At 34.9% G+C, this 22,815-nt stretch overlaps 17 protein-coding genes across 17 annotated transcripts; 6 read left to right on the top strand and 11 right to left on the bottom strand.

Annotated features, from left to right (window-relative positions):
* Positions 1-367: 367 nt before the first annotated feature.
* Positions 368-742, bottom strand: LOC115633492 (histone H2A). Its single transcript, XM_030530956.1, has one exon. It carries the CDS (start codon positions 740-742, stop codon positions 368-370), a length of 375 nt encoding a protein of 124 aa, XP_030386816.1.
* A 224-nt stretch (positions 743-966) lies between these two features.
* Positions 967-1,460, top strand: LOC115633514 (histone H2B). Its single transcript, XM_030530977.1, has one exon. It carries the CDS (start codon positions 1,034-1,036, stop codon positions 1,403-1,405), a length of 372 nt encoding a protein of 123 aa, XP_030386837.1. The 5' UTR covers positions 967-1,033; the 3' UTR covers positions 1,406-1,460.
* A 623-nt stretch (positions 1,461-2,083) lies between these two features.
* On the bottom strand, positions 2,084-2,922 carry LOC115633505 (histone H1-like). The gene has a single exon (XM_030530966.1). The coding sequence runs from the start codon at positions 2,896-2,898 to the stop codon at positions 2,152-2,154; it is 747 nt and encodes a 248-aa protein (XP_030386826.1). The 5' UTR covers positions 2,899-2,922; the 3' UTR covers positions 2,084-2,151.
* Positions 2,923-4,437: 1,515 nt separating this feature from the next.
* LOC115633510 (histone H3) lies at positions 4,438-4,936 on the bottom strand. The gene has a single exon (XM_030530972.1). The coding sequence runs from the start codon at positions 4,903-4,905 to the stop codon at positions 4,495-4,497; it is 411 nt and encodes a 136-aa protein (XP_030386832.1). The 5' UTR covers positions 4,906-4,936; the 3' UTR covers positions 4,438-4,494.
* A 217-nt stretch (positions 4,937-5,153) lies between these two features.
* LOC115633491 lies at positions 5,154-11,307 on the top strand. Its single transcript, XM_030530955.1, has 3 exons — positions 5,154-5,490; positions 6,941-7,157; positions 10,936-11,307. The coding sequence occupies exons 1-3, from the start codon at positions 5,184-5,186 to the stop codon at positions 11,252-11,254; spliced, it is 843 nt and encodes a 280-aa protein (XP_030386815.1). The 5' UTR covers positions 5,154-5,183; the 3' UTR covers positions 11,255-11,307.
* LOC115633513 (histone H2B) lies at positions 6,722-7,216 on the top strand. Its single transcript, XM_030530976.1, has one exon. The coding sequence runs from the start codon at positions 6,790-6,792 to the stop codon at positions 7,159-7,161; it is 372 nt and encodes a 123-aa protein (XP_030386836.1). The 5' UTR covers positions 6,722-6,789; the 3' UTR covers positions 7,162-7,216.
* Positions 7,839-8,677, bottom strand: LOC115633503 (histone H1-like). Its single transcript, XM_030530965.1, has one exon. The coding sequence runs from the start codon at positions 8,651-8,653 to the stop codon at positions 7,907-7,909; it is 747 nt and encodes a 248-aa protein (XP_030386825.1). The 5' UTR covers positions 8,654-8,677; the 3' UTR covers positions 7,839-7,906.
* On the bottom strand, positions 10,196-10,694 carry LOC115633508 (histone H3). The gene has a single exon (XM_030530970.1). It carries the CDS (start codon positions 10,661-10,663, stop codon positions 10,253-10,255), a length of 411 nt encoding a protein of 136 aa, XP_030386830.1. The 5' UTR covers positions 10,664-10,694; the 3' UTR covers positions 10,196-10,252.
* Positions 11,308-11,811: 504 nt separating the features above from the next.
* Positions 11,812-12,287, bottom strand: LOC115633511 (histone H2A). Its single transcript, XM_030530974.1, has one exon. The coding sequence runs from the start codon at positions 12,255-12,257 to the stop codon at positions 11,883-11,885; it is 375 nt and encodes a 124-aa protein (XP_030386834.1). The 5' UTR covers positions 12,258-12,287; the 3' UTR covers positions 11,812-11,882.
* A 192-nt stretch (positions 12,288-12,479) lies between these two features.
* On the top strand, positions 12,480-12,973 carry LOC115633512 (histone H2B). The gene has a single exon (XM_030530975.1). It carries the CDS (start codon positions 12,547-12,549, stop codon positions 12,916-12,918), a length of 372 nt encoding a protein of 123 aa, XP_030386835.1. The 5' UTR covers positions 12,480-12,546; the 3' UTR covers positions 12,919-12,973.
* Positions 12,974-13,595: 622 nt separating this feature from the next.
* Positions 13,596-14,434, bottom strand: LOC115633502 (histone H1-like). Its single transcript, XM_030530964.1, has one exon. The coding sequence runs from the start codon at positions 14,408-14,410 to the stop codon at positions 13,664-13,666; it is 747 nt and encodes a 248-aa protein (XP_030386824.1). The 5' UTR covers positions 14,411-14,434; the 3' UTR covers positions 13,596-13,663.
* A 1,515-nt stretch (positions 14,435-15,949) lies between these two features.
* On the bottom strand, positions 15,950-16,448 carry LOC115633507 (histone H3). Its single transcript, XM_030530968.1, has one exon. The coding sequence runs from the start codon at positions 16,415-16,417 to the stop codon at positions 16,007-16,009; it is 411 nt and encodes a 136-aa protein (XP_030386828.1). The 5' UTR covers positions 16,418-16,448; the 3' UTR covers positions 15,950-16,006.
* A 200-nt stretch (positions 16,449-16,648) lies between these two features.
* LOC115633490 lies at positions 16,649-22,814 on the top strand. The gene is made up of 3 exons (XM_030530954.1): positions 16,649-17,002; positions 18,451-18,667; positions 22,449-22,814. The coding sequence occupies exons 1-3, from the start codon at positions 16,696-16,698 to the stop codon at positions 22,759-22,761; spliced, it is 837 nt and encodes a 278-aa protein (XP_030386814.1). The 5' UTR covers positions 16,649-16,695; the 3' UTR covers positions 22,762-22,814.
* On the bottom strand, positions 17,565-18,030 carry LOC115633527 (histone H2A). Its single transcript, XM_030530985.1, has one exon. It carries the CDS (start codon positions 18,008-18,010, stop codon positions 17,636-17,638), a length of 375 nt encoding a protein of 124 aa, XP_030386845.1. The 5' UTR covers positions 18,011-18,030; the 3' UTR covers positions 17,565-17,635.
* On the top strand, positions 18,233-18,726 carry LOC115633528 (histone H2B). Its single transcript, XM_030530986.1, has one exon. The coding sequence runs from the start codon at positions 18,300-18,302 to the stop codon at positions 18,669-18,671; it is 372 nt and encodes a 123-aa protein (XP_030386846.1). The 5' UTR covers positions 18,233-18,299; the 3' UTR covers positions 18,672-18,726.
* LOC115633522 (histone H1-like) lies at positions 19,350-20,188 on the bottom strand. Its single transcript, XM_030530981.1, has one exon. The coding sequence runs from the start codon at positions 20,162-20,164 to the stop codon at positions 19,418-19,420; it is 747 nt and encodes a 248-aa protein (XP_030386841.1). The 5' UTR covers positions 20,165-20,188; the 3' UTR covers positions 19,350-19,417.
* On the bottom strand, positions 21,704-22,202 carry LOC115633523 (histone H3). Its single transcript, XM_030530982.1, has one exon. The coding sequence runs from the start codon at positions 22,169-22,171 to the stop codon at positions 21,761-21,763; it is 411 nt and encodes a 136-aa protein (XP_030386842.1). The 5' UTR covers positions 22,172-22,202; the 3' UTR covers positions 21,704-21,760.
* Position 22,815: the final 1 nt, after the last annotated feature.

The following is a 22,815-nucleotide window of genomic DNA, read 5'->3' as shown; positions in this document are numbered from 1 at the left end:
TTACATTCCATCCATTTATATTTTCATAATTTAGGAGTAAAATATGGCAAACGTTGGCAGTGTTAAAAATTCGAGTATAAATACTTGCACTCAAGTAATTATTATACGTATTGACCAAATTCAAAAGGGATAAAAAATACTTTCGAATTAAAAATATATAATACGCATTATATACATACAAGTAGTATATTCTACGGTTCATGACATGCTGCCCGACCAAATGCTAAGCCTTCATATTTATACTTTATTCAAATTCACGTTGTATGATGATGAATTAAAATCTCTTCTGAATTAAATTGGTCGTCCTGAAAAGGACGGTTGGTTTTATATACAGTATTGTTTTTATTTATTAAAGGTTGCCGCCAATTTAAGCCTTCTTTTCGGTCTTTTTAGGTAAAAGCACCGCCTGGATGTTAGGTAGAACACCACCCTGAGCAATGGTTACGCCCGAGAGGAGCTTGTTTAACTCCTCGTCATTACGAATAGCCAGTTGCAGGTGACGTGGAATTATGCGCGTCTTTTTATTATCGCGTGCTGCATTGCCAGCCAACTCCAGAACTTCAGCGGCTAAATATTCCATAACAGCAGCCAGGTAAACAGGAGCGCCGGCACCAACACGTTCAGCATAGTTACCCTTGCGAAGCAGGCGGTGGATACGGCCAACTGGGAATTGAAGGCCAGCTCGATTCGAACGCGACTTTGCCTTTCCCTTTACTTTACCACCTTTACCACGACCAGACATTTTCTATTTTTTTTTTTTTTTTATTTCACAAATACACTTCTCACTGGCTCACTGGCTCACACACAAATGTTGATGTCCGACCAAGTGTTAGGCCTTTATATTTATACTTTTTTAAGCATCATATACGCTCTGCTAAGGGTTGGACGGCTTCTTATAAGTTAAACCTGAAGGCGATGTTAAACAAAAATATACAAATATGTAGCAATTCAGTGGTAGAAAAATATTGCTAAAGCAACTGTGAAGTGTTGTGTTATTTTAACTCAAGTGAATTAAATTAATCTGAAGTGAAAAATGCCGCCAAAGACCAGTGGAAAGGCAGCGAAAAAGGCTGGTAAAGCCCAGAAAAATATAACCAAGAACGACAAGAAGAAGAAGCGCAAGAGGAAGGAGAGTTATGCCATCTACATATACAAAGTTCTGAAGCAGGTTCATCCTGATACAGGCATTTCATCGAAGGCAATGAGCATCATGAACAGTTTTGTGAATGACATTTTCGAGCGCATTGCTGCTGAAGCTTCCCGTTTGGCCCACTATAATAAACGATCGACAATAACGAGTCGCGAAATCCAAACGGCAGTCCGCCTACTTCTGCCCGGTGAATTGGCTAAGCACGCCGTAAGTGAAGGCACCAAAGCCGTTACCAAGTACACCAGCTCAAAGTAAATGTCTGATCGCCCGCTTCATAGCAGCAACAACGTTCCAAAAGGCCCTTTTCAGGGCCATCAAATTTTTCATAAGCAGAGTTAATAATTTTCATACATTTCTTTTAAATAAAATTTACATGGCACCCCTTTACTGTGATAAAAAACAAAATCTATTATAATGGGCGAACATATATATTAATATAACTATTTTGGTCAATATTTATAAACAAACTATTTTTACAAATCATATCGTTCACCTATATGATATGCAGTTCTTATTGCTTGAAATCGACTGAAACAAAACAATTTTTAGTCACCCATTTTTATGAGAATCGTGGAGGAGGACCGGACCGTATACAATTCCATTGTATTTGCATCAGCTAAGTTTATCGTAATTTGCTTCGAAAAATGATTAAATTATTTATTAATTTTATTAATATACGTTTTTTTTTTAAACTTTTGTGCTCAAAGTGAAACATTTTTCAATTCTCATTATTTTTGTTACAAAATTAACTAACAAATTATGGTCTAAAACCCTTTGTAACAGTTTTAAACAAAAATTGTTAAATTTTTCATACATATACTTGTACACCTAGAAGTAATAACAAATATATTAACAAAATTAGAAAAAGATAAGATTATTTGAAACCATTTAAATCACATTTGAAAATTATTTTTTCTCTTTCTTAGTTGTTTGTAGCCCTGAAAAGGGCTTTGTTTCAAATGAATTTTTATATTTGCATATACAAAATTTCACATATGCATTCATTTCTTGACTACTGCTGTCTTTGCCTTTTTGGCGGAAGCTGCAGCCTTTGGTTTTTTCGGTGCCGATGCTGTCTTCTTTGGCTTGGCACTAGTAGTAGTAGTTTTGGCCTTTGGAGTTTTTGGTTTTACAGCACTCGATTTAGGCTTCGATGTAGTTGATTTTGCCTTAACTGTACCACTTTTCTTTGCGTCTTTTGCCTTTGCCTTCTCCTTTGTCTTTTTCTCGGCAGTCTTTTTAGTGGCAACAGATTTTTTAACTTTAGATTTCTTGTCACCGGCTGCAGAGGCCTTCTTGGCGACGCCGCTCGACTTCTTTTTAGCTGCTCCAGATGGTGCAACTTTTTTCTTACTTTTCTCGACGGAACTGACTTTTGGCTTTGGCTCTTTTTTAGCGGCCGCAGATAATTTAAACGAACCAGATGCGCCTTTGCCTTTTGTTTGGATGAGTTTTCCATTTGCAACAGCTGACTTCAAATATTTCTTAATGAACGGGGCCAATTTCTGGGCATCGCATTTATATGTGGCACTAATGTACTTTTTAATTGCCAAAAGTGATGACCCACCGCGCTCCTTCAAATTCTTGATTGACGCGTCGACCATTTGCTGGGTTGGCGGATGTGATGGTGGAGCTGTAGCTTTTTTCGATTTGGCGGCAGTTGCCTTCTTGACAGTGACCTTTTTCTCCGCTTGTGCAATGGCAATCGGAGAGGCGGCCGATGTAACAGCAACGATAGAATCAGACATTTCTTTTAACTTCACTTTCACACTTGTAAAATTATAAAACGGTTTGCTTTCAGAAATTTTACGAATTTTTAGTCACCCATTTTTATGAGAATCGTGGAGGAGGGCGGTATACAAATGAATGTGGCATTGGTCGTTCTCGACAGCTAAGTTTATGGCAATCTAAAAGGTAATTTGCTTCGAAAAATGATTAGATGTAAAAAAAATCATTTGAAATGCAATTTAATAATATCTATAAGCTTGACAGAGTTTAATAAACTTAAGTTTGTGTTGATACTTTTGTGAGTTCATTTTTAAATGGCACTCAAAGTGAAACATTATTCTTTAATGGTCAATAATTTTGCTTACAAAATGAATTTATTATAAGAAATTATGCTATAAAATCATTTGTAACGGGTTTTAAACAAAATTTAAACAATTTTGTATACAAATCTAAACGAATGATTTATTAAAATGCAAAAAAATATATTTATTGAATGCTTTCAAAGTAGCCCTACCTTGCATAAAACGACCATCGGAGTAGCATATAGCATTCAAACAAATTACCAAATATAGTTTAAGAATATAGTTTTAAAAGTCCAATTTATTTTAGCATTCATTCAAAAGAAGTTAAACTTGCTTTAATAATTTGTTAAGTATTTAAGATTTTATATTATCATTTCTGGACCCATTATAAGTTGTTAACGAATTTCCAAGGAGTCATAAAAAAATGGAGTTTGATAACTTACAAGTACTAACAAATGTATTAACAAAACTAGAAAGAGTTAGTTATTAAATAAATAATAAATTCCGAGTTTTAAACGTGTTTTGTTATGTTATAAGTAGTTTCGCATGTTTGTCTAAATAGCAGGAAAATCCATTGCTCTATTTAATTCAAGTGCTTTATTTTGTATTTTGAAAAATATAACAATATACAAGTATTTATTTAAGTAAAAAATTTATTAAATAAATAACAAATTTGACATTTTTTTGGGAAAATCATATTCTATTTATTTGTTTGAATACCAGTAATAACCATTAAATCTTATACTATATAACGTGTGTTTCGCATTCAGAAAAAACAATCGATTTTCTTGTCTAAATAGCAGGACAATCCATTGCTCTATTTAATACAAGTGGTTTATTTTGTATTTTGAAAAATATAACAATATACAAGTATTTATTTAAGTAAAAAATGTATTAAATAAATAACAAATTTTACATTTTTTTGGGAAAATCATATTTTATTTATTTGTTTGAATACCAGTAACAACCATTAAATCGTATATAACGTGTGTTCAGTATTCAGAAAAAACAATCGATTTTCTCAATGTATATTTCTTTTAATTGAGAAAATGATAATCGCAATAGCATGATTTAATTTACTTGATGAATGAAAAATACATATACAAGTATATGACTTCATATTTATATATTTGCATTGTTATGTGAAATGCCAGGCATTTGTGTAAATAATGGAATAAATGTAAATAATCATAATATAAAACGAAAAATGCTGTATACCAAGCAATAGTTAATCTCTTTGTTAGCTATTTGTGGTCCTGAAAAGGACCGATTATTGATTTTATAATTTGGAAAATGAAGCGCTGAAATTTCAACTTATGCACGTTCACCACGAATACGTCTGGCCAATTGAATGTCCTTGGGCATGATTGTAACACGCTTGGCATGAATTGCGCACAAATTTGTATCTTCAAAAAGACCAACCAGATAGGCTTCGCTAGCTTCCTGTAATGCCATTACCGCTGAACTTTGGAATCGCAAATCAGTTTTAAAGTCCTGAGCTATCTCACGAACCAAACGCTGGAATGGCAGTTTGCGAATCAATAGCTCAGTGCTTTTCTGGTAGCGGCGGATCTCACGAAGTGCAACTGTACCGGGGCGATAACGATGTGGCTTTTTTACACCACCGGTGGCTGGTGCACTTTTACGAGCAGCTTTGGTAGCCAGCTGCTTGCGAGGCGCTTTGCCACCGGTCGATTTTCGGGCAGTTTGCTTGGTGCGAGCCATTATACAAGTATTTATTCCGTACTAATCTACTACACTGTATACACTGTCACTGATGAAAACACAATATTCGTATTGCTTGCTTTGCGCCTTCTTTATATAGAAATTTGGCCGCACAATGCGATTGGTGGTTGTTTGAACGAGATGTGCGAAAGAGAGATAGGAAGATTATCCGACTCGCTCGTGTTTTCGTGTTATTTTTGTATAAATACGAGCGTATGTGGCCGCAACAGCGTTAGTTTCGTTGTGAATTTTGTGCAGTTAAAGTGAATTAGTGAGAAATGACTGGTCGTGGTAAAGGTGGCAAAGGCTTGGGCAAGGGTGGCGCAAAACGTCATCGCAAAGTATTGCGTGATAACATTCAGGGTATCACAAAGCCAGCTATCCGTCGTTTGGCTCGACGTGGCGGTGTAAAACGCATCTCTGGCTTAATTTATGAAGAGACCCGTGGTGTGCTCAAGGTGTTTTTGGAGAATGTTATTCGTGATGCTGTCACCTATACGGAACATGCCAAAAGGAAAACAGTCACAGCTATGGATGTTGTATATGCATTAAAAAGACAAGGCCGCACCCTTTACGGTTTCGGCGGTTAAGAAGTTACATTTGCCCAAATGTGCAAATAAAGAAAACAATCGGTCCTTTTCAGGACCACAACATATATTTTTAAAAGAGAAAAATATTCAAATCATACTTTTATTTTACAAAAAGCTGTACAATCGATACTCTTCATTTATATTTTCATAATATATTGAACCTTTTCAGGACCACAACATATTTTTTTAAAAGAGAAAAATATTCAACTCATACTTTTATTTTACATACGCATATTTAAAAAAACAAACATATTGTACAGCTTACATTCCATCCATTTATATTTTCATAATTTAGGAGTAAAATATGGCAAACGTTGGCAGTGTTAAAAATTCGAGTATAAATACTTGCACTCAAGTAATTATTATACGTATTGACCAAATTCAAAAGGGATAAAAAATACTTTCGAATTAAAAATATATAATACGCATTATATACATACAAGTAGTATATTCTACGGTTCATGACATGCTGCCCGACCAAATGCTAAGCCTTCATATTTATACTTTATTCAAATTCACGTTGTATGATGATGAATTAAAATCTCTTCTGAATTAAATTGGTCGTCCTGAAAAGGACGGTTGGTTTTATATACAGTATTGTTTTTATTTATTAAAGGTTGCCGCCAATTTAAGCCTTCTTTTCGGTCTTTTTAGGTAAAAGCACCGCCTGGATGTTAGGTAGAACACCACCCTGAGCAATGGTTACGCCCGAGAGGAGCTTGTTTAACTCCTCGTCATTACGAATAGCCAGTTGCAGGTGACGTGGAATTATGCGCGTCTTTTTATTATCGCGTGCTGCATTGCCAGCCAACTCCAGAACTTCAGCGGCTAAATATTCCATAACAGCAGCCAGGTAAACAGGAGCGCCGGCACCAACACGTTCAGCATAGTTACCCTTGCGAAGCAGGCGGTGGATACGGCCAACTGGGAATTGAAGGCCAGCTCGATTCGAACGCGACTTTGCCTTTCCCTTTACTTTACCACCTTTACCACGACCAGACATTTTCTATTTTTTTTTTTTTTTTATTTCACAAATACACTTCTCACTGGCTCACTGGCTCACACACAAATGTTGATGTCCGACCAAGTGTTAGGCCTTTATATTTATACTTTTTTAAGCATCATATACGCTCTGCTAAGGGTTGGACGGCTTCTTATAAGTTAAACCTGAAGGCGATGTTAAACAAAAATATACAAATATGTAGCAATTCAGTGGTAGAAAAATATTGCTAAAGCAACTGTGAAGTGTTGTGTTATTTTAACTCAAGTGAATTAAATTAATCTGAAGTGAAAAATGCCGCCAAAGACCAGTGGAAAGGCAGCGAAAAAGGCTGGTAAAGCCCAGAAAAATATAACCAAGAACGACAAGAAGAAGAAGCGCAAGAGGAAGGAGAGTTATGCCATCTACATATACAAAGTTCTGAAGCAGGTTCATCCTGATACAGGCATTTCATCGAAGGCAATGAGCATCATGAACAGTTTTGTGAATGACATTTTCGAGCGCATTGCTGCTGAAGCTTCCCGTTTGGCCCACTATAATAAACGATCGACAATAACGAGTCGCGAAATCCAAACGGCAGTCCGCCTACTTCTGCCCGGTGAATTGGCTAAGCACGCCGTAAGTGAAGGCACCAAAGCCGTTACCAAGTACACCAGCTCAAAGTAAATGTCTGATCGCCCGCTTCATAGCAGCAACAACGTTCCAAAAGGCCCTTTTCAGGGCCATCAAATTTTTCATAAGCAGAGTTAATAATTTTCATACATTTCTTTTAAATAAAATTTACATGGCACCCCTTTACTGTGATAAAAAACAAAATCTATTATAATGGGCGAACATATATATTAATATAACTATTTTGGTCAATATTTATAAACAAACTATTTTTACAAATCATATCGTTCACCTATATGATATGCAGTTCTTATTGCTTGAAATCGACTGAAACAAAACAATTTTTAGTCACCCATTTTTATGAGAATCGTGGAGGAGGACCGGACCGTATACAATTCCATTGTATTTGCATCAGCTAAGTTTATCGTAATTTGCTTCGAAAAATGATTAAATTATTTATTAATTTTATTAATATACGTTTTTTTTTAAACTTTTGTGCTCAAAGTGAAACATTTTTCAATTCTCATTATTTTTGTTACAAAATTAACTAACAAATTATGGTCTAAAACCCTTTGTAACAGTTTTAAACAAAAATTGTTAAATTTTTCATACATATACTTGTACACCTAGAAGTAATAACAAATATATTAACAAAATTAGAAAAAGATAAGATTATTTGAAACCATTTAAATCACATTTGAAAATTATTTTTTCTCTTTCTTAGTTGTTTGTAGCCCTGAAAAGGGCTTTGTTTCAAATGAATTTTTATATTTGCATATACAAAATTTCACATATGCATTCATTTCTTGACTACTGCTGTCTTTGCCTTTTTGGCGGAAGCTGCAGCCTTTGGTTTTTTCGGTGCCGATGCTGTCTTCTTTGGCTTGGCACTAGTAGTAGTAGTTTTGGCCTTTGGAGTTTTTGGTTTTACAGCACTCGATTTAGGCTTCGATGTAGTTGATTTTGCCTTAACTGTACCACTTTTCTTTGCGTCTTTTGCCTTTGCCTTCTCCTTTGTCTTTTTCTCGGCAGTCTTTTTAGTGGCAACAGATTTTTTAACTTTAGATTTCTTGTCACCGGCTGCAGAGGCCTTCTTGGCGACGCCGCTCGACTTCTTTTTAGCTGCTCCAGATGGTGCAACTTTTTTCTTACTTTTCTCGACGGAACTGACTTTTGGCTTTGGCTCTTTTTTAGCGGCCGCAGATAATTTAAACGAACCAGATGCGCCTTTGCCTTTTGTTTGGATGAGTTTTCCATTTGCAACAGCTGACTTCAAATATTTCTTAATGAACGGGGCCAATTTCTGGGCATCGCATTTATATGTGGCACTAATGTACTTTTTAATTGCCAAAAGTGATGACCCACCGCGCTCCTTCAAATTCTTGATTGACGCGTCGACCATTTGCTGGGTTGGCGGATGTGATGGTGGAGCTGTAGCTTTTTTCGATTTGGCGGCAGTTGCCTTCTTGACAGTGACCTTTTTCTCCGCTTGTGCAATGGCAATCGGAGAGGCGGCCGATGTAACAGCAACGATAGAATCAGACATTTCTTTTAACTTCACTTTCACACTTGTAAAATTATAAAACGGTTTGCTTTCAGAAATTTTACGAATTTTTAGTCACCCATTTTTATGAGAATCGTGGAGGAGGGCGGTATACAAATGAATGTGGCATTGGTCGTTCTCGACAGCTAAGTTTATATGGCAATCTAAAAGGTAATTTGCTTCGAAAAATGATTAGATGTAAAAAAAATCATTTGAAATGCAATTTAATAATATCTATAAGCTTGACAGAGTTTAATAAACTTAAGTTTGTGTTGATACTTTTGTGAGTTCATTTTTAAATGGCACTCAAAGTGAAACATTATTCTTTAATGGTCAATAATTTTGCTTACAAAATGAATTTATTATAAGAAATTATGCTATAAAATCATTTGTAACGGGTTTTAAACAAAATTTAAACAATTTTGTATACAAATCTAAACGAATGATTTATTAAAATGCAAAAAAATATATTTATTGAATGCTTTCAAAGTAGCCCTACCTTGCATAAAACGACCATCGGAGTAGCATATAGCATTCAAACAAATTACCAAATATAGTTTAAGAATATAGTTTTAAAAGTCCAATTTATTTTAGCATTCATTCAAAAGAAGTTAAACTTGCTTTAATAATTTGTTAAGTATTTAAGATTTTATATTATCATTTCTGGACCCATTATAAGTTGTTAACGAATTTCCAAGGAGTCATAAAAAAATGGAGTTTGATAACTTACAAGTACTAACAAATGTATTAACAAAACTAGAAAGAGTTAGTTATTAAATAAATAATAAATTCCGAGTTTTAAACGTGTTTTGTTATGTTATAAGTAGTTTCGCATGTTTGTCTAAATAGCAGGAAAATCCATTGCTCTATTTAATTCAAGTGCTTTATTTTGTATTTTGAAAAATATAACAATATACAAGTATATATTTAAGTAAAAAATTTATTAAATAAATAACAAATTGACATTTTTTTGGGAAAATCATATTCTATTTATTTGTTTGAATACCAGTAATAACCATTAAATCTTATACTATATAACGTGTGTTTCGCATTCAGAAAAAACAATCGATTTTCTTGTCTAAATAGCAGGACAATCCATTGCTCTATTTAATACAAGTGGTTTATTTTGTATTTTGAAAAATATAACAATATACAAGTATTTATTTAAGTAAAAAATGTATTAAATAAATAACAAATTTTACATTTTTTTGGGAAAATCATTATTTTATTTATTTGTTTGAATACCAGTAACAACCATTAAATCGTATATAACGTGTGTTTCAGTATTCAGAAAAAACAATCGATTTTCTCAATGTATATTTCTTTTAATTGAGAAAATGATAATCGCAATAGCATGATTTAATTTACTTGATGAATGAAAAATACATATACAAGTATATGACTTCATATTTATATATTTGCATTGTTATGTGAAATGCCAGGCATTTGTGTAAATAATGGAATAAATGTAAATAATCATAATATAAAACGAAAAATGCTGTATACCAAGCAATAGTTAATCTCTTTGTTAGCTATTTGTGGTCCTGAAAAGGACCGATTATTGATTTTATAATTTGGAAAATGAAGCGCTGAAATTTCAACTTATGCACGTTCACCACGAATACGTCTGGCCAATTGAATGTCCTTGGGCATGATTGTAACACGCTTGGCATGAATTGCGCACAAATTTGTATCTTCAAAAAGACCAACCAGATAGGCTTCGCTAGCTTCCTGTAATGCCATTACCGCTGAACTTTGGAATCGCAAATCAGTTTTAAAGTCCTGAGCTATCTCACGAACCAAACGCTGGAATGGCAGTTTGCGAATCAATAGCTCAGTGCTTTTTTGGTAGCGGCGGATCTCACGAAGTGCAACTGTACCGGGGCGATAACGATGTGGCTTTTTTACACCACCGGTGGCTGGTGCACTTTTACGAGCAGCTTTGGTAGCCAGCTGCTTGCGAGGCGCTTTGCCACCGGTCGATTTTCGGGCAGTTTGCTTGGTGCGAGCCATTATACAAGTATTTATTCCGTACTAATCTACTACACTGTATACACTGTCACTGATGAAAACACAATATTCGTATTGCTTGCTTTGCGCCTTCTTTATATAGAAATTTGGCCGCACAATGCGATTGGTGGTTGTTTGAACGAGATGTGCGAAAGAGAGATAGGAAGATTATCCGACTCGCTCGTGTTTTCGTGTTATTTTTGTATAAATACGAGCGTATGTGGCCGCAACAGCGTTAGTTTCGTTGTGAATTTTGTGCAGTTAAAGTGAATTAGTGAGAAAATGACTGGTCGTGGTAAAGGTGGCAAAGGCTTGGGCAAGGGTGGCGCAAAACGTCATCGCAAAGTATTGCGTGATAACATTCAGGGTATCACAAAGCCAGCTATCCGTCGTTTGGCTCGACGTGGCGGTGTAAAACGCATCTCTGGCTTAATTTATGAAGAGACCCGTGGTGTGCTCAAGGTGTTTTTGGAGAATGTTATTCGTGATGCTGTCACCTATACGGAACATGCCAAAAGGAAAACAGTCACAGCTATGGATGTTGTATATGCATTAAAAAGACAAGGCCGCACCCTTTACGGTTTCGGCGGTTAAGAAGTTACATTTGCCCAAATGTGCAAATAAAGAAAACAATCGGTCCTTTTCAGGACCACAACATATATTTTTAAAAGAGAAAAATATTCAAATCATACTTTTATTTTACAAAAAGCTGTACAATCGATACTCTTCATTTATATTTTCATAATATATTGAACCTTTTCAGGACCACAACATATTTTTTTAAAAGAGAAAAATATTCAACTCATACTTTTATTTTACATACGCATATTTAAAAAAACAAACATATTGTACAGCTTACATTCCATCCATTTATATTTTCATAATTTAGGAGTAAAATATGGCAAACGTTGGCAGTGTTAAAAATTCGAGTATAAATACTTGCACTCAAGTAATTATTATACGTATTGACCAAATTCAAAAGGGATAAAAAATACTTTCGAATTAAAAATATATAATACGCATTATATACATACAAGTAGTATATTCTACGGTTCATGACATGCTGCCCGACCAAATGCTAAGCCTTCATATTTATACTTTATTCAAATTCACGTTGTATGATGATGAATTAAAATCTCTTCTGAATTAAATTGGTCGTCCTGAAAAGGACGGTTGGTTTTATATACAGTATTGTTTTTATTTATTAAAGGTTGCCGCCAATTTAAGCCTTCTTTTCGGTCTTTTTAGGTAAAAGCACCGCCTGGATGTTAGGTAGAACACCACCCTGAGCAATGGTTACGCCCGAGAGGAGCTTGTTTAACTCCTCGTCATTACGAATAGCCAGTTGCAGGTGACGTGGAATTATGCGCGTCTTTTTATTATCGCGTGCTGCATTGCCAGCCAACTCCAGAACTTCAGCGGCTAAATATTCCATAACAGCAGCCAGGTAAACAGGAGCGCCGGCACCAACACGTTCAGCATAGTTACCCTTGCGAAGCAGGCGGTGGATACGGCCAACTGGGAATTGAAGGCCAGCTCGATTCGAACGCGACTTTGCCTTTCCCTTTACTTTACCACCTTTACCACGACCAGACATTTTCTATTTTTTTTTTTTTTATTTCACAAATACACTTCTCACTGGCTCACTGGCTCACACACAAATGTTGATGTCCGACCAAGTGTTAGGCCTTTATATTTATACTTTTTTAAGCATCATATACGCTCTGCTAAGGGTTGGACGGCTTCTTATAAGTTAAACCTGAAGGCGATGTTAAACAAAAATATACAAATATGTAGCAATTCAGTGGTAGAAAAATATTGCTAAAGCAACTGTGAAGTGTTGTGTTATTTTAACTCAAGTGAATTAAATTAATCTGAAGTGAAAAATGCCGCCAAAGACCAGTGGAAAGGCAGCGAAAAAGGCTGGTAAAGCCCAGAAAAATATAACCAAGAACGACAAGAAGAAGAAGCGCAAGAGGAAGGAGAGTTATGCCATCTACATATACAAAGTTCTGAAGCAGGTTCATCCTGATACAGGCATTTCATCGAAGGCAATGAGCATCATGAACAGTTTTGTGAATGACATTTTCGAGCGCATTGCTGCTGAAGCTTCCCGTTTGGCCCACTATAATAAACGATCGACAATAACGAGTCGCGAAATCCAAACGGCAGTCCGCCTACTTCTGCCCGGTGAATTGGCTAAGCACGCCGTAAGTGAAGGCACCAAAGCCGTTACCAAGTACACCAGCTCAAAGTAAATGTCTGATCGCCCGCTTCATAGCAGCAACAACGTTCCAAAAGGCCCTTTTCAGGGCCATCAAATTTTTCATAAGCAGAGTTAATAATTTTCATACATTTCTTTTAAATAAAATTTACATGGCACCCCTTTACTGTGATAAAAAACAAAATCTATTATAATGGGCGAACATATATATTAATATAACTATTTTGGTCAATATTTATAAACAAACTATTTTTACAAATCATATCGTTCACCTATATGATATGCAGTTCTTATTGCTTGAAATCGACTGAAACAAAACAATTTTTAGTCACCCATTTTTATGAGAATCGTGGAGGAGGACCGGACCGTATACAATTCCATTGTATTTGCATCAGCTAAGTTTATCGTAATTTGCTTCGAAAAATGATTAAATTATTTATTAATTTTATTAATATACGTTTTTTTTTAAACTTTTGTGCTCAAAGTGAAACATTTTTCAATTCTCATTATTTTTGTTACAAAATTAACTAACAAATTATGGTCTAAAACCCTTTGTAACAGTTTTAAACAAAAATTGTTAAATTTTTCATACATATACTTGTACACCTAGAAGTAATAACAAATATATTAACAAAATTAGAAAAAGATAAGATTATTTGAAACCATTTAAATCACATTTGAAAATTATTTTTTCTCTTTCTTAGTTGTTTGTAGCCCTGAAAAGGGCTTTGTTTCAAATGAATTTTTATATTTGCATATACAAAATTTCACATATGCATTCATTTCTTGACTACTGCTGTCTTTGCCTTTTTGGCGGAAGCTGCAGCCTTTGGTTTTTTCGGTGCCGATGCTGTCTTCTTTGGCTTGGCACTAGTAGTAGTAGTTTTGGCCTTTGGAGTTTTTGGTTTTACAGCACTCGATTTAGGCTTCGATGTAGTTGATTTTGCCTTAACTGTACCACTTTTCTTTGCGTCTTTTGCCTTTGCCTTCTCCTTTGTCTTTTTCTCGGCAGTCTTTTTAGTGGCAACAGATTTTTTAACTTTAGATTTCTTGTCACCGGCTGCAGAGGCCTTCTTGGCGACGCCGCTCGACTTCTTTTTAGCTGCTCCAGATGGTGCAACTTTTTTCTTACTTTTCTCGACGGAACTGACTTTTGGCTTTGGCTCTTTTTTAGCGGCCGCAGATAATTTAAACGAACCAGATGCGCCTTTGCCTTTTGTTTGGATGAGTTTTCCATTTGCAACAGCTGACTTCAAATATTTCTTAATGAACGGGGCCAATTTCTGGGCATCGCATTTATATGTGGCACTAATGTACTTTTTAATTGCCAAAAGTGATGACCCACCGCGCTCCTTCAAATTCTTGATTGACGCGTCGACCATTTGCTGGGTTGGCGGATGTGATGGTGGAGCTGTAGCTTTTTTCGATTTGGCGGCAGTTGCCTTCTTGACAGTGACCTTTTTCTCCGCTTGTGCAATGGCAATCGGAGAGGCGGCCGATGTAACAGCAACGATAGAATCAGACATTTCTTTTAACTTCACTTTCACACTTGTAAAATTATAAAACGGTTTGCTTTCAGAAATTTTACGAATTTTTAGTCACCCATTTTTATGAGAATCGTGGAGGAGGGCGGTATACAAATGAATGTGGCATTGGTCGTTCTCGACAGCTAAGTTTATGGCAATCTAAAAGGTAATTTGCTTCGAAAAATGATTAGATGTAAAAAAAATCATTTGAAATGCAATTTAATAATATCTATAAGCTTGACAGAGTTTAATAAACTTAAGTTTGTGTTGATACTTTTGTGAGTTCATTTTTAAATGGCACTCAAAGTGAAACATTATTCTTTAATGGTCAATAATTTTGCTTACAAAATGAATTTATTATAAGAAATTATGCTATAAAATCATTTGTAACGGGTTTTAAACAAAATTTAAACAATTTTGTATACAAATCTAAACGAATGATTTATTAAAATGCAAAAAAATATATTTATTGAATGCTTTCAAAGTAGCCCTACCTTGCATAAAACGACCATCGGAGTAGCATATAGCATTCAAACAAATTACCAAATATAGTTTAAGAATATAGTTTTAAAAGTCCAATTTATTTTAGCATTCATTCAAAAGAAGTTAAACTTGCTTTAATAATTTGTTAAGTATTTAAGATTTTATATTATCATTTCTGGACCCATTATAAGTTGTTAACGAATTTCCAAGGAGTCATAAAAAAATGGAGTTTGATAACTTACAAGTACTAACAAATGTATTAACAAAACTAGAAAGAGTTAGTTATTAAATAAATAATAAATTCCGAGTTTTAAACGTGTTTTGTTATGTTATAAGTAGTTTCGCATGTTTGTCTAAATAGCAGGAAAATCCATTGCTCTATTTAATTCAAGTGCTTTATTTTGTATTTTGAAAAATATAACAATATACAAGTATATATTTAAGTAAAAAATTTATTAAATAAATAACAAAATTGACATTTTTTTGGGAAAATCATATTTTATTTATTTGTTTGAATACCAGTAATAACCATTAAATCTTATACTATATAACGTGTGTTTCGCATTCAGAAAAAACAATCGATTTTCTTGTCTAAATAGCAGGACAATCCATTGCTCTATTTAATACAAGTGGTTTATTTTGTATTTTGAAAAATATAACAATATACAAGTATTTATTTAAGTAAAAAATGTATTAAATAAATAACAAATTTTACATTTTTTTGGGAAAATCTTATTTTATTTATTTGTTTGAATACCAGTAACAACCATTAAATCGTATATAACGTGTGTTTAGTATTCAGAAAAAACAATCGATTTTCTCAATGTATATTTCTTTTAATTGAGAAAATGATAATCGCAATAGCATGATTTAATTTACTTGATGAATGAAAAATACATATACAAGTATATGACTTCATATTTATATATTTGCATTGTTATGTGAAATGCCAGGCATTTGTGTAAATAATGGAATAAATGTAAATAATCATAATATAAAACGAAAAATGCTGTATACCAAGCAATAGTTAATCTCTTTGTTAGCTATTTGTGGTCCTGAAAAGGACCGATTATTGATTTTATAATTTGGAAAATGAAGCGCTGAAATTTCAACTTATGCACGTTCACCACGAATACGTCTGGCCAATTGAATGTCCTTGGGCATGATTGTAACACGCTTGGCATGAATTGCGCACAAATTTGTATCTTCAAAAAGACCAACCAGATAGGCTTCGCTAGCTTCCTGTAATGCCATTACCGCTGAACTTTGGAATCGCAAATCAGTTTTAAAGTCCTGTGCTATCTCACGAACCAAACGCTGGAATGGCAGTTTGCGAATCAATAGCTCAGTGCTTTTCTGGTAGCGGCGGATCTCACGAAGTGCAACTGTACCGGGGCGATAACGATGTGGCTTTTTTACACCACCGGTGGCTGGTGCACTTTTACGAGCAGCTTTGGTAGCCAGCTGCTTGCGAGGCGCTTTGCCACCGGTCGATTTTCGGGCAGTTTGCTTGGTGCGAGCCATTATACAAGTATTTATTCCGTACTAATCTACTACACTGTATACACTGTCACTGATGAAAACACAATATTCGTATTGCTTGCTTTGCGCCTTCTTTATATAGAAATTTGGCCGCACAATGCGATTGGTGGTTGTTTGAACGAGATGTGCGAAAGAGAGATAGGAAGATTATCCGACTCGCTCGTGTTTTCGTGTTATTTTTGTATAAATACGAGCGTATGTGGCCGCAACAGCGTTAGTTTCGTTGTGAATTTTGTGCAGTTAAAGTAAATTAGTGAAAAATGACTGGTCGTGGTAAAGGTGGCAAAGGCTTGGGCAAGGGTGGCGCAAAACGTCATCGCAAAGTATTGCGTGATAACATTCAGGGTATCACAAAGCCAGCTATCCGTCGTTTGGCTCGACGTGGCGGTGTAAAACGCATCTCTGGCTTAATTTATGAAGAGACCCGTGGTGTGCTCAAGGTGTTTTTGGAGAATGTTATTCGTGATGCTGTCACCTATACGGAACATGCCAAAAGGAAAACAGTCACAGCTATGGATGTTGTATATGCATTAAAAAGACAAGGCCGCACCCTTTACGGTTTCGGCGGTTAAGAAGTTACATTTGCCCAAATGTGCAAATAAAGAAAACAATCGGTCCTTTTCAGGACCACAACATATATTTTTAAAAGAGAAAAATATTCAAATCATACTTTTATTTTACAAAAAGCTGTACAATCGATACTCTTCATTTATATTTTCATAATATATTGAACCTTTTCAGGACCACAACATATTTTTTTAAAAGAGAAAAATATTCAACTCATACTTTTATTTTACATACGCATATTTAAAAAAACAAACATATTGTACAGCTTACATTCCATCCATTTATATTTTCATAATTTAGGAGTAAAATATGGCAAACGTTGGCAGTGTTAAAAATTCGAGTATAAATACTTGCACTCAAGTAATTATTATACGTATTGACCAAATTCAAAAGGGATAAAAAATACTTTCGAATTAAAAATATATAATACGCATTATATACATACAAGTAGTATATTCTACGGTTCATGACATGCTGCCCGACCAAATGCTAAGCCTTCATATTTATACTTTATTCAAATTCACGTTGTATGATGATGAATTAAAATCTCTTCTGAATTAAATTGGTCGTCCTGAAAAGGACGGTTGGTTTTATATACAGTATTGTTTTTATTTATTAAAGGTTGCCGCCAATTTAAGCCTTCTTTTCGGTCTTTTTAGGTAAAAGCACCGCCTGGATGTTAGGTAGAACACCACCCTGAGCAATGGTTACGCCCGAGAGGAGCTTGTTTAACTCCTCGTCATTACGAATAGCCAGTTGCAGGTGACGTGGAATTATGCGCGTCTTTTTATTATCGCGTGCTGCATTGCCAGCCAACTCCAGAACTTCAGCGGCTAAATATTCCATAACAGCAGCCAGGTAAACAGGAGCGCCGGCACCAACACGTTCAGCATAGTTACCCTTGCGAAGCAGGCGGTGGATACGGCCAACTGGGAATTGAAGGCCAGCTCGATTCGAACGCGACTTTGCCTTTCCCTTTACTTTACCACCTTTACCACGACCAGACATTTTCTATTTTTTTTTTTTTTATTTCACAAATACACTTCTCACTGGCTCACTGGCTCACACACAAATGTTGATGTCCGACCAAGTGTTAGGCCTTTATATTTATACTTTTTTAAGCATCATATACGCTCTGCTAAGGGTTGGACGGCTTCTTATAAGTTAAACCTGAAGGCGATGTTAAACAAAAATATACAAATATGTAGCAATTCAGTGGTAGAAAAATATTGCTAAAGCAACTGTGAAGTGTTGTGTTATTTTAACTCAAGTGAATTAAATTAATCTGAAGTGAAAAATGCCGCCAAAGACCAGTGGAAAGGCAGCGAAAAAGGCTGGTAAAGCCCAGAAAAATATAACCAAGAACGACAAGAAGAAGAAGCGCAAGAGGAAGGAGAGTTATGCCATCTACATATACAAAGTTCTGAAGCAGGTTCATCCTGATACAGGCATTTCATCGAAGGCAATGAGCATCATGAACAGTTTTGTGAATGACATTTTCGAGCGCATTGCTGCTGAAGCTTCCCGTTTGGCCCACTATAATAAACGATCGACAATAACGAGTCGCGAAATCCAAACGGCAGTCCGCCTACTTCTGCCCGGTGAATTGGCTAAGCACGCCGTAAGTGAAGGCACCAAAGCCGTTACCAAGTACACCAGCTCAAAGTAAATGTCTGATCGCCCGCTTCATAGCAGCAACAACGTTCCAAAAGGCCCTTTTCAGGGCCATCAAATTTTTCATAAGCAGAGTTAATAATTTTCATACATTTCTTTTAAATAAAATTTACATGGCACCCCTTTACTGTGATAAAAAACAAAATCTATTATAATGGGCGAACATATATATTAATATAACTATTTTGGTCAATATTTATAAACAAACTATTTTTACAAATCATATCGTTCACCTATATGATATGCAGTTCTTATTGCTTGAAATCGACTGAAACAAAACAATTTTTAGTCACCCATTTTTATGAGAATCGTGGAGGAGGACCGGACCGTATACAATTCCATTGTATTTGCATCAGCTAAGTTTATCGTAATTTGCTTCGAAAAATGATTAAATTATTTATTAATTTTATTAATATACGTTTTTTTTTTAAACTTTTGTGCTCAAAGTGAAACATTTTTCAATTCTCATTATTTTTGTTACAAAATTAACTAACAAATTATGGTCTAAAACCCTTTGTAACAGTTTTAAACAAAAATTGTTAAATTTTTCATACATATACTTGTACACCTAGAAGTAATAACAAATATATTAACAAAATTAGAAAAAGATAAGATTATTTGAAACCATTTAAATCACATTTGAAAATTATTTTTTCTCTTTCTTAGTTGTTTGTAGCCCTGAAAAGGGCTTTGTTTCAAATGAATTTTTATATTTGCATATACAAAATTTCACATATGCATTCATTTCTTGACTACTGCTGTCTTTGCCTTTTTGGCGGAAGCTGCAGCCTTTGGTTTTTTCGGTGCCGATGCTGTCTTCTTTGGCTTGGCACTAGTAGTAGTAGTTTTGGCCTTTGGAGTTTTTGGTTTTACAGCACTCGATTTAGGCTTCGATGTAGTTGATTTTGCCTTAACTGTACCACTTTTCTTTGCGTCTTTTGCCTTTGCCTTCTCCTTTGTCTTTTTCTCGGCAGTCTTTTTAGTGGCAACAGATTTTTTAACTTTAGATTTCTTGTCACCGGCTGCAGAGGCCTTCTTGGCGACGCCGCTCGACTTCTTTTTAGCTGCTCCAGATGGTGCAACTTTTTTCTTACTTTTCTCGACGGAACTGACTTTTGGCTTTGGCTCTTTTTTAGCGGCCGCAGATAATTTAAACGAACCAGATGCGCCTTTGCCTTTTGTTTGGATGAGTTTTCCATTTGCAACAGCTGACTTCAAATATTTCTTAATGAACGGGGCCAATTTCTGGGCATCGCATTTATATGTGGCACTAATGTACTTTTTAATTGCCAAAAGTGATGACCCACCGCGCTCCTTCAAATTCTTGATTGACGCGTCGACCATTTGCTGGGTTGGCGGATGTGATGGTGGAGCTGTAGCTTTTTTCGATTTGGCGGCAGTTGCCTTCTTGACAGTGACCTTTTTCTCCGCTTGTGCAATGGCAATCGGAGAGGCGGCCGATGTAACAGCAACGATAGAATCAGACATTTCTTTTAACTTCACTTTCACACTTGTAAAATTATAAAACGGTTTGCTTTCAGAAATTTTACGAATTTTTAGTCACCCATTTTTATGAGAATCGTGGAGGAGGGCGGTATACAAATGAATGTGGCATTGGTCGTTCTCGACAGCTAAGTTTATGGCAATCTAAAAGGTAATTTGCTTCGAAAAATGATTAGATGTAAAAAAAATCATTTGAAATGCAATTTAATAATATCTATAAGCTTGACAGAGTTTAATAAACTTAAGTTTGTGTTGATACTTTTGTGAGTTCATTTTTAAATGGCACTCAAAGTGAAACATTATTCTTTAATGGTCAATAATTTTGCTTACAAAATGAATTTATTATAAGAAATTATGCTATAAAATCATTTGTAACGGGTTTTAAACAAAATTTAAACAATTTTGTATACAAATCTAAACGAATGATTTATTAAAATGCAAAAAAATATATTTATTGAATGCTTTCAAAGTAGCCCTACCTTGCATAAAACGACCATCGGAGTAGCATATAGCATTCAAACAAATTACCAAATATAGTTTAAGAATATAGTTTTAAAAGTCCAATTTATTTTAGCATTCATTCAAAAGAAGTTAAACTTGCTTTAATAATTTGTTAAGTATTTAAGATTTTATATTATCATTTCTGGACCCATTATAAGTTGTTAACGAATTTCCAAGGAGTCATAAAAAAATGGAGTTTGATAACTTACAAGTACTAACAAATGTATTAACAAAACTAGAAAGAGTTAGTTATTAAATAAATAATAAATTCCGAGTTTTAAACGTGTTTTGTTATGTTATAAGTAGTTTCGCATGTTTGTCTAAATAGCAGGAAAATCCATTGCTCTATTTAATTCAAGTGCTTTATTTTGTATTTTGAAAAATATAACAATATACAAGTATATATTTAAGTAAAAAATTTATTAAATAAATAACAAAATTGACATTTTTTTGGGAAAATCATATTTTATTTATTTGTTTGAATACCAGTAATAACCATTAAATCTTATACTATATAACGTGTGTTTCGCATTCAGAAAAAACAATCGATTTTCTTGTCTAAATAGCAGGACAATCCATTGCTCTATTTAATACAAGTGGTTTATTTTGTATTTTGAAAAATATAACAATATACAAGTATTTATTTAAGTAAAAAATGTATTAAATAAATAACAAATTTTACATTTTTTTGGGAAAATCTTATTTTATTTATTTGTTTGAATACCAGTAACAACCATTAAATCGTATATAACGTGTGTTTAGTATTCAGAAAAAACAATCGATTTTCTCAATGTATATTTCTTTTAATTGAGAAAATGATAATCGCAATAGCATGATTTAATTTACTTGATGAATGAAAAATACATATACAAGTATATGACTTCATATTTATATATTTGCATTGTTATGTGAAATGCCAGGCATTTGTGTAAATAATGGAATAAATGTAAATAATCATAATATAAAACGAAAAATGCTGTATACCAAGCAATAGTTAATCTCTTTGTTAGCTATTTGTGGTCCTGAAAAGGACCGATTATTGATTTTATAATTTGGAAAATGAAGCGCTGAAATTTCAACTTATGCACGTTCACCACGAATACGTCTGGCCAATTGAATGTCCTTGGGCATGATTGTAACACGCTTGGCATGAATTGCGCACAAATTTGTATCTTCAAAAAGACCAACCAGATAGGCTTCGCTAGCTTCCTGTAATGCCATTACCGCTGAACTTTGGAATCGCAAATCAGTTTTAAAGTCCTGTGCTATCTCACGAACCAAACGCTGGAATGGCAGTTTGCGAATCAATAGCTCAGTGCTTTTCTGGTAGCGGCGGATCTCACGAAGTGCAACTGTACCGGGGCGATAACGATGTGGCTTTTTTACACCACCGGTGGCTGGTGCACTTTTACGAGCAGCTTTGGTAGCCAGCTGCTTGCGAGGCGCTTTGCCACCGGTCGATTTTCGGGCAGTTTGCTTGGTGCGAGCCATTATACAAGTATTTATTCCGTACTAATCTACTACACTGTATACACTGTCACTGATGAAAACACAATATTCGTATTGCTTGCTTTGCGCCTTCTTTATATAGAAATTTGGCCGCACAATGCGATTGGTGGTTGTTTGAACGAGATGTGCGAAAGAGAGATAGGAAGATTATCCGACTCGCTCGTGTTTTCGTGTTATTTTTGTATAAATACGAGCGTATGTGGCCGCAACAGCGTTAGTTTCGTTGTGAATTTTGTGCAGTTAAAGTAAATTAGTGAAAAATGACTGGTCGTGGTAAAGGTGGCAAAGGCTTGGGCAAGGGTGGCGCAAAACGTCATCGCAAAGTATTGCGTGATAACATTCAGGGTATCACAAAGCCAGCTATCCGTCGTTTGGCTCGACGTGGCGGTGTAAAACGCATCTCTGGCTTAATTTATGAAGAGACCCGTGGTGTGCTCAAGGTGTTTTTGGAGAATGTTATTCGTGATGCTGTCACCTATACGGAACATGCCAAAAGGAAAACAGTCACAGCTATGGATGTTGTATATGCATTAAAAAGACAAGGCCGCACCCTTTACGGTTTCGGCGGTTAAGAAGTTACATTTGCCCAAATGTGCAAATAAAGAAAACAATCGGTCCTTTTCAGG

Source organism: Scaptodrosophila lebanonensis, unplaced genomic scaffold (genome assembly GCF_003285725.1).
Source record: "Scaptodrosophila lebanonensis strain 11010-0011.00,11010-0021.00 unplaced genomic scaffold, SlebRS2 tig00001424-arrow-arrow-pilon, whole genome shotgun sequence".
NCBI lineage: Eukaryota > Metazoa > Arthropoda > Insecta > Diptera > Drosophilidae > Scaptodrosophila > Scaptodrosophila lebanonensis.
This window is presented reverse-complemented; position numbering and strand designations above follow the sequence as displayed.

What these genes read in the sequence shown, in the direction of transcription:
- LOC115633492 (XM_030530956.1), bottom strand. Translation starts at nt 742, where the DNA reads ATGTCTGGTCGTGGTAAAGGTGGTAAAGTAAAGGGAAAGGCAAAGTCG.
- LOC115633514 (XM_030530977.1), top strand. Translation starts at nt 1,034, where the DNA reads ATGCCGCCAAAGACCAGTGGAAAGGCAGCGAAAAAGGCTGGTAAAGCC.
- LOC115633505 (XM_030530966.1), bottom strand. Translation starts at nt 2,898, where the DNA reads ATGTCTGATTCTATCGTTGCTGTTACATCGGCCGCCTCTCCGATTGCC.
- LOC115633510 (XM_030530972.1), bottom strand. Translation starts at nt 4,905, where the DNA reads ATGGCTCGCACCAAGCAAACTGCCCGAAAATCGACCGGTGGCAAAGCG.
- LOC115633491 (XM_030530955.1), top strand. Translation starts at nt 5,184, where the DNA reads ATGACTGGTCGTGGTAAAGGTGGCAAAGGCTTGGGCAAGGGTGGCGCA. An exon ending in CACCCTTTACGGTTTCGGCG is followed by an intron (nt 5,491 to 6,940) that starts GTTAAGAAGTTA and finishes ATCCTGATACAG; the next exon opens with GCATTTCATCGAAGGCAATG. An exon ending in ACCAAGTACACCAGCTCAAA is followed by an intron (nt 7,158 to 10,935) that starts GTAAATGTCTGA and finishes AAAGTGAATTAG; the next exon opens with TGAGAAAATGACTGGTCGTG.
- LOC115633513 (XM_030530976.1), top strand. Translation starts at nt 6,790, where the DNA reads ATGCCGCCAAAGACCAGTGGAAAGGCAGCGAAAAAGGCTGGTAAAGCC.
- LOC115633503 (XM_030530965.1), bottom strand. Translation starts at nt 8,653, where the DNA reads ATGTCTGATTCTATCGTTGCTGTTACATCGGCCGCCTCTCCGATTGCC.
- LOC115633508 (XM_030530970.1), bottom strand. Translation starts at nt 10,663, where the DNA reads ATGGCTCGCACCAAGCAAACTGCCCGAAAATCGACCGGTGGCAAAGCG.
- LOC115633511 (XM_030530974.1), bottom strand. Translation starts at nt 12,257, where the DNA reads ATGTCTGGTCGTGGTAAAGGTGGTAAAGTAAAGGGAAAGGCAAAGTCG.
- LOC115633512 (XM_030530975.1), top strand. Translation starts at nt 12,547, where the DNA reads ATGCCGCCAAAGACCAGTGGAAAGGCAGCGAAAAAGGCTGGTAAAGCC.
- LOC115633502 (XM_030530964.1), bottom strand. Translation starts at nt 14,410, where the DNA reads ATGTCTGATTCTATCGTTGCTGTTACATCGGCCGCCTCTCCGATTGCC.
- LOC115633507 (XM_030530968.1), bottom strand. Translation starts at nt 16,417, where the DNA reads ATGGCTCGCACCAAGCAAACTGCCCGAAAATCGACCGGTGGCAAAGCG.
- LOC115633490 (XM_030530954.1), top strand. Translation starts at nt 16,696, where the DNA reads ATGACTGGTCGTGGTAAAGGTGGCAAAGGCTTGGGCAAGGGTGGCGCA. An exon ending in CACCCTTTACGGTTTCGGCG is followed by an intron (nt 17,003 to 18,450) that starts GTTAAGAAGTTA and finishes ATCCTGATACAG; the next exon opens with GCATTTCATCGAAGGCAATG. An exon ending in ACCAAGTACACCAGCTCAAA is followed by an intron (nt 18,668 to 22,448) that starts GTAAATGTCTGA and finishes AAATTAGTGAAA; the next exon opens with AATGACTGGTCGTGGTAAAG.
- LOC115633527 (XM_030530985.1), bottom strand. Translation starts at nt 18,010, where the DNA reads ATGTCTGGTCGTGGTAAAGGTGGTAAAGTAAAGGGAAAGGCAAAGTCG.
- LOC115633528 (XM_030530986.1), top strand. Translation starts at nt 18,300, where the DNA reads ATGCCGCCAAAGACCAGTGGAAAGGCAGCGAAAAAGGCTGGTAAAGCC.
- LOC115633522 (XM_030530981.1), bottom strand. Translation starts at nt 20,164, where the DNA reads ATGTCTGATTCTATCGTTGCTGTTACATCGGCCGCCTCTCCGATTGCC.
- LOC115633523 (XM_030530982.1), bottom strand. Translation starts at nt 22,171, where the DNA reads ATGGCTCGCACCAAGCAAACTGCCCGAAAATCGACCGGTGGCAAAGCG.